A 12,477-nucleotide genomic window follows, 5' to 3' on the forward strand; every position below is an offset into this window, starting at 1 on the left:
ACACACACACACACACACACACACACACACACACACACACACACACACACACATATATATTAACAAATAACTTAATAGGAAAACGAAAACTAATGTTCAATTAAGGCTACCTCCAAAACGCTAGTATTAATGAACGAATTTCAAGAAGCAAACAAGAGACAAGTTATGTCATTTAAATAATAATACAGCAGACACCACAGTGTTTGCAAATCGATCGATCGCACAATAGAAAAAACTTCCGGTTCGATAATAAACTCGTACATTCGACACCGACGAAACACCTCTCCGATGATCATCGATGACACAATTTTGTTACAAATAAGCCAATGGCACATATATAATACCAACGCTAATAGAATCAAGTATATTTACAATGCAAAGAAATAAGTGATTAAAAGAAAACCAAGATTTGTTTTTGTTTTTGGCTTTGTTCCAACGCAAAAGAAAGAAAAAGCAACGCATCGCGAACAGCTTCATCGAATAGCTGTGTTCTCGTATGGCCACTACATTTGGAATTCGGGTGTTAATTATTATTAGAAGCGTTTCGCTGACTGCAACTAGTAGTATACGTTTGAATGGCAAATGCTTATAAGTCGGAGCATTTTAAAAAGGAGATAAGTATATATAATTATATACTTCTTTAGTTCGAGCGAAAATTGAATATAAAACCGTGGTTCAGTGGCCTGATTTAAAATATAAAATTCAACGTTTGGAGAATATTCAAAATCGTTTTCTTCAATTTATGGTTTATAAATTTAACACAAATCGCGTTCAACATTCTCTTTATCGATCACTATTACAATTTTTAGATATAAAATTTCTAATGTAGCTGGTTAATAGGTTTATTAAATGCCCTGAAATCTTAGTTTCGATAATTTTAAATGTTCCTCGATATAGAACTAGATTTGCAGCTATGTTTACACGCAAAGAACAAATAATGCTTTAGCCTCTCATACAAATAGATTAATGTCAATAGCTAATGAAACCAAAATTGAATTCGAATGATTCGATTAATTTTTATGTAAACAGAATTTTTTGTACTTAAATATAGGTAATGTATAATATTGTTAAATTACTGATTATTATTTTGTAAAATTATTATTATTGTAAATTATTGATTATTTTTAAGTTTAATTTTGAACTAATAACTATACGTATTGTAATTAGATCTTAACGATCCGTTGAAATTTTTTTAAAAAAAATAAAAAAATATTGAACGCGAAAAAAATCCTAAATGTTGGTCGCTTCGCAGGTAAAAAGAGAAAAATAAAATACATATAAAAGTTCTAACGCCATGTTACTCGAAATTAAAATAAAGTTCAACTTCTCGTTTGAACACAAATAAAAATTATTTCACTAATTGTATATAATTTATTATATTATTCAACCTTTTTTTTTTAGGGTTCAAATTTATTTTGTTTAAATCATTAGATTTAAGTTTAAACATTTTTACCGATTAGATAGTTGAGGTAAACATATTTTTAATTTTCAATTGTGTATCAAACATTAAACTAAATAATTATAATTTCTTTTGATAAATGAGAAATTAAATCTAAACTCACTTTACGAAAAATTGACATTAAATATTTGAAAACTTAAGATTATTATAAGATTATTATTAAAATTACATTTTATTTTATTTTAAAATTAGATAAATCAAAAAATACAATTGCACAGTGCTTATAATAATCAAAATAACAATAGACTTTTGTATTAATTTAAACATAAATATCTAAAATCCACATATATGTACATAATAAGTAAAAATTTAATTTAAAACAGAAAAGGTGATAAGTATAATCCAGTAGATTTTTATATATAAATTAGAGGAGAGAGGTAGAAGTTTAGATTGATAATTTGGAATAAAATAATATATAAATAATATAGTATAAATAATACAACCGCATTATGTTTGTGGTATTTTTTTGCAATGAGTTATACTTTAGGCTTATGTGAAGTTAAAGATTGACTATGTACCAGTAATGTGGATGATATTGGTCAGAGATTGTTATTGGAAAGCTAGAAATATGAATTATTTGTACCTAAGAAGATTTGGCACAGCCAGTATTATATTCATATGCCACATCATGTTTTTTAAGATTTTTTGTACAATATTAACAAATTCCTTCCTCAATAATTATTTAAATTTTTCAATATTAAACGCAGAAAACCAAAATGTAATTTTATAATTTAATTTTTCTAATATGGATGCAATGGCACCTGGATTTTTTCTTTTTTTTAAATAGGGTCAGACCAACAATTATTAGGTAGATTTACAAAAAATGATATTTCAGAAAAAAAATTAATATAAACTAATTACTATATTTTTAATTTTTAATTATAATAAAACTATGGCAAAACTACTTTGAAATAGGTCTGCACGTGAAAAATTACTAAATTATTATGTCAGGTCAGTAGTAGGATTGCTGGTGAGGCCAGGTATTTGCATTTGCATGTAGAAACATGGCCCCACCCTGTATCCACTGCTGTATGAACGATAGTTTGACATATTTGATAATAATAGTTCAATAATAACTAATAATATGTATATAGATATAATGACTTGTACTTACGGGGATTTCCAACGGATAGATTAGCGAGTGTCGACAAGTTCTGTAAGTTGCCTGGATTGAGGTCTCCAAGACTCGGCGGCGATGTGGACAAATTTTGGTAGCCTGTATAGAAAGGATCGGTGTAATCTAAACGCCGAGGAGTATCTACATGTGTGGGATGATAATGGGACGCCTGGACATGATACGGGGATTTGAGCGCACCTGAATATTGGGTCCACACATTAACATATAATTAATGATTTTTTACAAATTGCTCACTGCACATCATTTCGGGTATAACAACAAATATTTTATAAGAAAAGCTGCTTAAATAATAATAATAAAATTTAAAGAAAAATATGAATATAATAATTCAAGTAAAAATATTCCAAAATAGAAAATAAAATTATTGCCTATGCATAAAATTTAATTATTCACTCTAAAAATAATAAGGCTCTAAAGAATACACTATAATAAATGAGGATATTATTAGGTTTACTTTATATTAGGCCATTATTTCGTTATAATTAGAAAATTTTAAATAATTGTATATATTATTATATAGTTTATATAAAAGTACAAGCAAGACCGTTCACAGATAATTTTCCCTGTTAAATTAATTGTTCAGCATCAATTCTACATAATCAACCTATATTAGTGTGTAAATTCGATGAATCAAACTCGTCCGTAAGATAAAAAAAAATTATAAATCGAAAAAATATTTCCTAGATTGAAGTGCGCTTAAACTACTATTAAAAAGAATCATTATAAAAATATATTATACGAATAATTTTTAGAAAAATAGTTTTAGAAGAAACTCAAAAAAAAAATAGTAAAAAAAAAAGAAAGAATATAGTAAAAAATCACGTATAATTAATTTTATTGAAATACCGTTAACCGTATAATTTATTTGATGAATTATACCATATCATAGTTTTAAAATATTTAAACAATTGAACAAAAATTTTATCAGAGACTCAAGAGGATTAATTAATGTTTCGTCCACGTACCTGTGTTGTTTGTTAAAAGTAAATTATTCAGCTGGTTATTATTGTTGTTGGCAGCCACAGCAGCGGCAGCAGCATTAAGTTGAATTTGCTGGAGCACTTGTGACGACAATGAATTCGTGTCGTTCTAGGAAATCATAGAAACAACATAAATCATTGACCTAACCCATCGAACTTATCATTGCCTAATTAGTTGACTAGATTAGTCATTAAATGTATGCTTATAAAATACACAATATTAAACAGTTATATTAATAGAGATGGTCAAAAATGAACCTTTATACAAAACCCACTTCACGTAAAAATATGACGTTATACATATATATTATGAGTTATACACGTCGGAGTAAAATTTATCTTACTTTCACACAAAAATGAAAGTTATCTTAAATGTTAAGTTATTAAAATTCTCACTTTATCACGAAGTATAAAAATTAGACATTTTTTTTTTTAAATTTACATTATTTTTTATTTAGAAAGCTAACATCTACATGCATCGTTGATTTTACCCAGACTTAACGACAAACTTGCAAACATCCGTAGGGAAACTTGACGACTATATTATTTTGGCGAATTACTCGAACAGACTGAATACTTTACAGTCAAAGTTTTCACGAGATCGCTTTGAATCACCAAGTTTATAACATTGCCATTTACACCCATGGGAGTATTCAAGGGGTTCGTGTTTCAATACTAACTTCATAAAACGCATAAACATGGTTCAGTACTGTTCATAAGTTTAATTAGAAAACGATTAAAGGATTTAGTCGAATTGTGGACGGATTTTGCAATCAACGCAGATGTAGTAATATAATGTAATGAGATTTTACGATAATGGTATTACTACACTCGTAGTACGTACATTATATATATATATATTAGTTATTACTTATTAGAATGATCTAAAAATTATTTATCATGAACTGATTTTATTTTTTTGATCGATACGGGACTTATACGAACATTTCGTTTTCATAAGACAGGAAATTAAACTGTTTATAATCGTAAACAATACAACTGTGCAGACTTTTTTTACGACTTTCAACAGGTTAAATATGTATTAACATAGTTATTAATGTCATACACCTTATATTAAAATAAGACTAAAAATATCGGTATTAAAACAAGGAAAATTAATGAATAAATCATGAATATGACGAAACAATGAATTTAACGGAATTCTGAGATTAGGGTAAAATAATATAAATTCAAAATTGATGTTAAACATTTATGTGGTCTATAATAATCTCTTTTCTATGTATAGATAGATACTTAAAAAAGACAAATTTACTATATTTAAATTATTACGTTTATTTGTTGATTGGCCAGTACGCCTAGAGCTAGGTACTGAGCAGTAGGCACGTTGTTGCCGCCGGTTGCCGCTAGACCCCAAAGATTCGCTTGCATTTGCTGCATACGTTTTTGGTCCTTTTCTTTTTGAGTGTCCGCGAACTTCACCACTAACGGACACGTGCAGCCCTCCATTGTCTGTGAGTGATGCATACCCTTAATAGCCGCGATCGCATTTTGTTTAGTCGTGTACGTGACAAACGCACAACCTGCAATAAAAACCATCCGATTATAATACACATGATATAATACATCGGATGGGTTTCAATATTGTTGCCCCACACTAAATATACGATATGACATTGAATATGCATAGCATATATGTTTAAATTAACTCATACTATGTTAAATATAATTACTACACCTAGAAATATTAGCTAAAATTATACTCATTGCTGTATAGCAAAAAACTTTTCTGTTTCAATTTAAATGATTTACATATTATTTTTAAATATTATACAGATTTGTAAAAGAAGAAAACTTGAAAAAAAGTTTATGGTTAAAATTATTTATCATAGAATATACCTCGTATTAGCAGTCACGCAACTTTTTGAATTACCTACATGAAATGATATGAAAAATCCGACAGTTACCTAAATTGAATATCGAATAGTTTTTCAGACAGAAATATCACAACATTAACTTTTTAAGGAAACACCATTTAAGTTATATGAAATGGACAATTATTTTATTATAATAAAACTCACAGTTTAAATATAATTTAAATATAATTTTTAAAATATTGAAATTGTTATCAAATACAATATATAGAAGTTAAATATTTTATGTTACATTTCAATAATATTTTTTTCTTTAAGTGTAGCTACTACAAATATGTAATAATATGCATATAAATATATCAATTAAATAAATGACCCATCATAAGAACCATATCTCTCATTTACTACATTCAACATTAAAAAGTAATTATATATAAATCTAAAATGAAAAGAATAAATTAGTACATAGAATATAAAACAACTTAGAAAATATTAAATTAGAAGTTAACCAAACTATTTAACAAACTAAAATTCACGTTTTAATATTAAAAACACCAGTCATAATTTAATGATGATGGTTTAAATTCAGTTTATGGATAGAAATACATGCAAAACGTTTTGGCTGGTTGATAAAAAATATATATATATTAGCATTTATAGAGCTATATAGAGCTTATAGAGCAAAGTATTTTGAAAATTATCTTAAAATTATAGTGGTTTAGAAGCCAAAAATCTGTCTTTGGCGTAATCTAAAATGATATTAATTATTTTTATTATACCACGCCTCTCTGCAACTTATTACAACATGGTTCATAATATTATGAAAGTATAAAAGCTTATATTACATTACAATATAAAAGCATTAAATATATTTCATAAGAATGTTATCAAGATATATTACCCATAAAAAAAACTAATCATCACTTATGAAAGTCATACATACATATTCAACACAAATACACTCTTAAAATATATCTAAAAATAAACTCACGCATTAATACAATAATATTAAGAATTATCATTTAAAAAATGTTCAGTCGTCAATTATAAAAAAAATAAAATATTTATTGAATTGCTAACATTTTGAATCAACGATTTACCTTTACTAACACCATTCGGGTCACGAAGCACAGAACACTCTTCGATGGCTCCAAAAGGTTCAAACATATTTCTGATGTCGGGTTCGGATATTTTTTTTGACAGCATACCAATGAAAAGTTTTCTTTCTGTAACATAGAAAACACCTATAATTAGTAAATCCCTTTTGCACATTCAGAATTTAAAACTTGAGATCCAATAAAATTATATTCAAACGAAAATATAGAAACTCATATTTAAAAAAGAGGATTGATGAAAATATAGGAAAAAATACAGAAAATGATACCCATTTAACAACAACGCAAACCAAACAAAAGAGAAAAACTATTACAACGATAATTACTTTAGTTTGATAAATTAGACGATTTGTAGGCATAGTGTCTAGTTATGTTCGTAAATTTTGAGTGTACTGAATAAGTGTGATATAACTTTTAAAAAAATGTGTCAGTAACACATCGATAACTGATGAGCATAAACAAAAATTACGGTAATTAGAAAAAAAATAAATAAATAATAATAAAAAATCAATCGGACAGTAACTAATTGACATCCACAACACGAGGAGGAATCTTCAAAGTCAACATTTCATAAAATCGGGAAAAATATTTTTAAAATCATTATATAATATAATGAAACAGTACGTATATCTATATACAGAGCATATAAATGGACACATCTGGTCATAAATTCTTAGACACCAAGAAGTAATTGATAAAAAATTATTTATAAACAAACGAATCTCACGCTATAGTGTGGTTTAACTATAACTGAAGAATATAACATTGAAAATATAATCATAAATATATTTTTACGCTAGCATTTATGTACTTTAGAGTTTATCATGAATACTATCTCTATAATATTTTCAAATAGAATTCGTTTTTTATCGTTAAAAAATAAACAAATCACTCTGTCGAAATTATGTCAAAATATTAGCAAAAACCATACAACATAAATTGTTTAATTTATATTTTGAAATCAAATTATGTTATTTCATTTTACGGAATACAAAAAAAAAAAAAAAAAAATAGACTCAAGAATATTCAAGCTATGAAAGTTTAGAAACGATTCGAAAAACATATAGAAAATTGTAAGGTAGTATCAAAAAACTTCTATCACGTAAAATCTGAATTAAAATCGGATAAGAACCATGACCATTACAAACCATTAAAAATATGACAATTCACACGGACATTACTCATAAGACTCACAAATGTATTCAATTTTAAAAGCCAAAAATAATAACAATATTACTGTTAAATTCACTCTGGTTTGTGTGTGTGTCTATAAATATATATTGTATAAATGGACATACCCTGGTTAAAAAGGGAAACACGTTGACCAACGATAAAGTAACATGATGTTGTCCATGGCGACGCATCACATTCAGTCATATAGACATACATTATTCTCCATGCATCTGTTGTTTTCATAACGGAAAACCAATTATTTGGATAACGCCCTTGCAGCATCGTGATTAAACGAGCTAGACGATATTTTCGGAAACTGCAAGTAGCCAAATAGGGCAAAACCATCATACTCTCTTATGGGTTTAATTTGCGAACGTGTGCCCCCCCCACGAGCAAGCTTTGTTTATGACGATGACGATGTGTAAAAGTATGTGTTATAAATATATATTCTCAACCCCTTTTTCTCCGAAGCTTTTCAATAAACAAAATATGGCTATTGGCATAAACGCTTCTAGTTTAAGTGGTTATTGTTGTAAAGACTTCCCCTATCCATCCTATAAAACATCCACACACAAATACATTAAGTATACACATATAAAGCTGACTTTATTAGCACGCTCAAGTTATTTCTCTACAAACCAAACCAGCGTAAAAAACTAGATCAATATAAATATTGACGGTTGAATTTTGTAGTAGGAAATAGTTGACAATTAGCACTATATATATATATAAGTATTTTAATCTTGTTTTAGCTCATTGGTAGCTGAGCAGTAAATCATGCAATTAGATCACGGTCCAACATCTAACATGACTTCAAGAATAAACGATTTTGTTTATCTAGATTCTAGATCAGTAGTGGTTAAACTACGGCCCGCGGGCCAACTGCGGCCCGCCATCATTAAATATCTAACCCTCTAAAATATTCTACATTACAACACTTATTTGCGTAACTGTAATATTTTACATTTATGTAAAAAAAAAAAAAAAAATGAAAAATACATTTTTTTATGGCCCGCAGTTAACCATGCTATAATACTATTAAAAATATGCATAAAAATATAAACTATTAGGAAATTAGGTACAACAAATACAAAAATTCACAAGTCATTAAATATCTGTACTACGTAAAATAAAATTCAGCTGAATTATCATTAATTATTGAATATAGTGCAATACAGTGTTAATAAAAACATATATACAATATATTTGATATATGAATGCATAGCATTAACCTACTTATAAAAAAAAGTTAAACAAATAAAAAAGAACCAATATTAATTGGTCACTGTGAATATGAAAAAATTAATAGATATTTTATTCATTACGATCTTGGTTACCATTTAGGTAAATGCTACTACATTTCTAAATACCAAATACCTAAAAAAATAAATTAAAATATGTATTTATTTGTATGATTTTCATAGAAAGTACAGTAACAAATTTTGAAAGGAAACACAATTAAATAACTAACATATTTATAACCTAGGTATTTAAATGCTTAGTTACACTTCGTGTAAAAAAGGTAGGAAATAAAAAAACATTGATTATAAGTGTTGATAAAAGTACTATTCTAAAAAAAAAAAAATGTTGTGGAATCTTTAACCATAAATCCAAGTATAGTAACAAATTAATGGTAATTCACATTATGAATTTTTTAAAAATTGATAACTTAAAAAACGTTATAAAATTAATTACAGGTTGAAGTATGAAAAAATATTCCGGCTTATAGTTTTTAGGTATATAATGGGTAAAATAAATATTATACGTCTAATGAAGTCATTTATTTTTGGTAAAACCAAAAAGTAAAAAAAGAAAAACGATTAAAAAACTAGAATAGGGCATATTTGAATCATGTTGCTGACCTGCATATTAATGTAATCGACATTTATCTCTTTACTGTCCCTCCGAGCAACATAGCGTTGGGGAACGAACATAACTCGGAAAAATCCATTACAAAAATATGACGTTCGTTCAGTGATAACATTTTAAGCAGCTTACACAAAATGTTTAAAAATTTAAACAAATCTATTATGACCATTGTATTTTATATAAATAGAAACCACATTCATACATATAATTCCAATAGTTTTCATAATTTTCTAAGATTTTGCGGTTCAAATATGCCTTTCCACTGTAAGTCTAATAACAAAAAATAAATAAGAAAACATTTAAAAAAAACTTTTATTTATTTAACAAAACCTGTTCAGTTATATAACTATTATAATTTACCACTTAAGTCATTAATAAGTATACTTTTTATACCTTATAAAAAAATTGATTATACTAATCAAGCGTAAAATAAGGATATTGTTTAATAGATGTACTACTTAGACATGATTAAATTTCTAAAACCATAATTTAGAATTAAATTTTATTTTTATTAATGTTATATTTACAATATTTAGATTAAATATTATTATAAAAATTATGTGTTTAAAATATTCTATTATCTTAGAAATTATACTAAATGTTTCGGGAATTATCTCATTAGATACACCATTCACTACAAACATAAAAAATTCAATAATTAATGTTATTTACAATACGAGTCGTTTTAAGTTTTAATGGAATTGTGTATGAATAATGCAAAGTATAACCATACAAATTATACATTATTATTTTAAACGAAAAATATTAAAAATATAAATATAATAATAAAAAAGTAATAATTATTTTTAATTTTGTACATTCATAGTTATAAGAATATACGCTATAATGAATTGTAATAATATTAATAATAACTAGATTATATTTAGACATACATTTTGAATTATTTATATTGATTAACTAGTTCAAGAATTTAGTTTAAAACTATAATAGTTCGATTTATACTTACATAAATGATAATATTCTAAATATATTCGAATCCTTAGGGACATTAAAAAACCAAAACAAGATTCTCTACATTCATATTTTTTTTACACAATTCAAGTGCACTTGAAGCACATTAGTTGTGAAGTATACATAGTATTTACATATAAATGAATACACATATACTTATTACATTTAAAGCACAAAAATAGTTTGCATTTAGCCAGAGTATACACCTGAAATTATATAAGAGTAGGGGAATATTTATATTCCTAAGTATCTATAGTGCTTCACATATTATTTTACCTCAATAGCTATTTTGCAAAAAGCTCAGTATATTTTAATTTTAAATTAATTTCAAATATAAATTATAAATAATATAATCCATCGGTGATGCATTACAAAAAAAAAAAAAAAATAAAAATAAAAAATAATGATAACTTTTTCAATTGGCTGTTAAATAATAGTCAAATAATATTCAACGACACTTTAAACAATATTATTTATGACATATCAACACTTAAATTTAAATGATTTACTAGAAAAAATAATGAACTAACTTAAATAAAACTACATTATACTTAGTTCAATTATTCATATTAACTTAAGATCTCACTTACGACTACGTCAAAATTATCAATCTGAAAAATTAAGTTTAAATTGTTTTTGCTATAACTTCAATATTATATGTTATTTATATTAAATTCTATACTAAAAACTAAAACTAGGTTTTAGTAGGTAATTAGATACATCCGAATATCAAATTATAACTGAGTTATAATAAGAAGAGATATAGAAAAATTATTTGATATAATAAATTATTAAATAAATACTCTATTACCATAATTTAAACACTTAAAATTATCTATTTTTGCATTTAAAGTGTTAAATTGGAAGTATTTAACAGAATTGACTGAGATCAAAACACTATGATTTATAGTCAAATTCGTACCCATTTACAATAGAAAAATTATAAAATACTTATAGAATGTTAACCATAAGAACCTGAAACAAATTCGATAAAAACTACAATTTAACTCTAGACATTTTGAAAGTTTGTACACCTACTGGATTTATTCCTAAGATGACAACAATATATCTTACAGTCTAACATAAAATATAATTATGGGCCTTAAAAACAAAGACATTACTAAGTTACAAAAGAAGACCATTCTACATAAATGTGTATGCGAATCTGCTATTCAAAGCACGTTTAAAATTTGTTTTTTTTACAAATGGCTAACTTTCTTAAACATATTACATATGGTCTGTTAAAAAACAATTTTTATTTTTCACATTTTTAAGAGAACACTTGTTGTGAACATTCATAACAATATATAACACACGAGTTAAGTTTCCCTATAGATAGCAACAATAAAACCACATTTTAATACAATAAAATGGATTAATGTTTCAAAATTACTAAAGATTCTTTAAATGTAAGTGCAAATTAAAATTCTAACTACGGAGAGAAATTAACGAATGTAGAAATTAATAATAATAAATCTTACTTGTTTAAATAGTACTTATATTACAACGTGAGGAATTATGTTGAATTCGAGATTAAATTTCATTTACGTTTATTGTGAAAAATTAAAAACTTATAATAATACAACATACAGTGACGTTAAATGATATCCATAATTTACATAGAGACCATAATGTCAATAATGTCGAGTACAATGTTCAAGAACCCTAAATTAGGTATATGTTTAGTTTGGCTGATGGACCCAAACACATTAGTTTGATTATAAAAGATATATCGGTTTTTTTAAATATAGCCACAACTACCAAAGGTTTGAATCAATCATTTTAAAACTCTTATACATAATTGGGTAATGTGTTTTCAGAATTAGATGAAGCATTTTAAATTTCTAAATATATTTTATCATTGAATTGTAAACAAGCCAGTGTGTGTGTAAACACACACACACACACACACACACACACACACACACACACACACACA

At 26.1% G+C, this 12,477-nt stretch overlaps 1 protein-coding gene across 7 annotated transcripts in view; it reads right to left on the reverse strand.

Annotated features, from left to right (window-relative positions):
* Positions 1-12,477, reverse strand: part of LOC112683962 (CUGBP Elav-like family member 1-A) — a 69,227-nt gene that overhangs the window by 19,216 nt on the left and 37,534 nt on the right. For 6 of the 7 annotated variants that reach the window (XM_025555234.1, XM_025555238.1, XM_025555233.1 and 3 more), the window contains 4 exons: positions 6,510-6,635; positions 4,868-5,118; positions 3,563-3,686; positions 2,574-2,774 (listed from right to left, as the gene is read on the reverse strand). In XM_025555234.1, coding sequence (XP_025411019.1) covers positions 2,574-2,774; positions 3,563-3,686; positions 4,868-5,118; positions 6,510-6,635 — 702 coding nt within the window. The remainder of the gene's footprint in view (positions 1-2,573; positions 2,775-3,562; positions 3,687-4,867; positions 5,119-6,509; positions 6,636-12,477) is intronic. The other variant, XM_025555236.1, reaches the window with a different exon arrangement.

Source organism: Sipha flava, unplaced genomic scaffold (assembly GCF_003268045.1).
Source record: "Sipha flava isolate LNK unplaced genomic scaffold, YSA_version1 237_pilon_pilon, whole genome shotgun sequence".
Classification (NCBI taxonomy): Eukaryota; Metazoa; Arthropoda; class Insecta; order Hemiptera; family Aphididae; genus Sipha; species Sipha flava.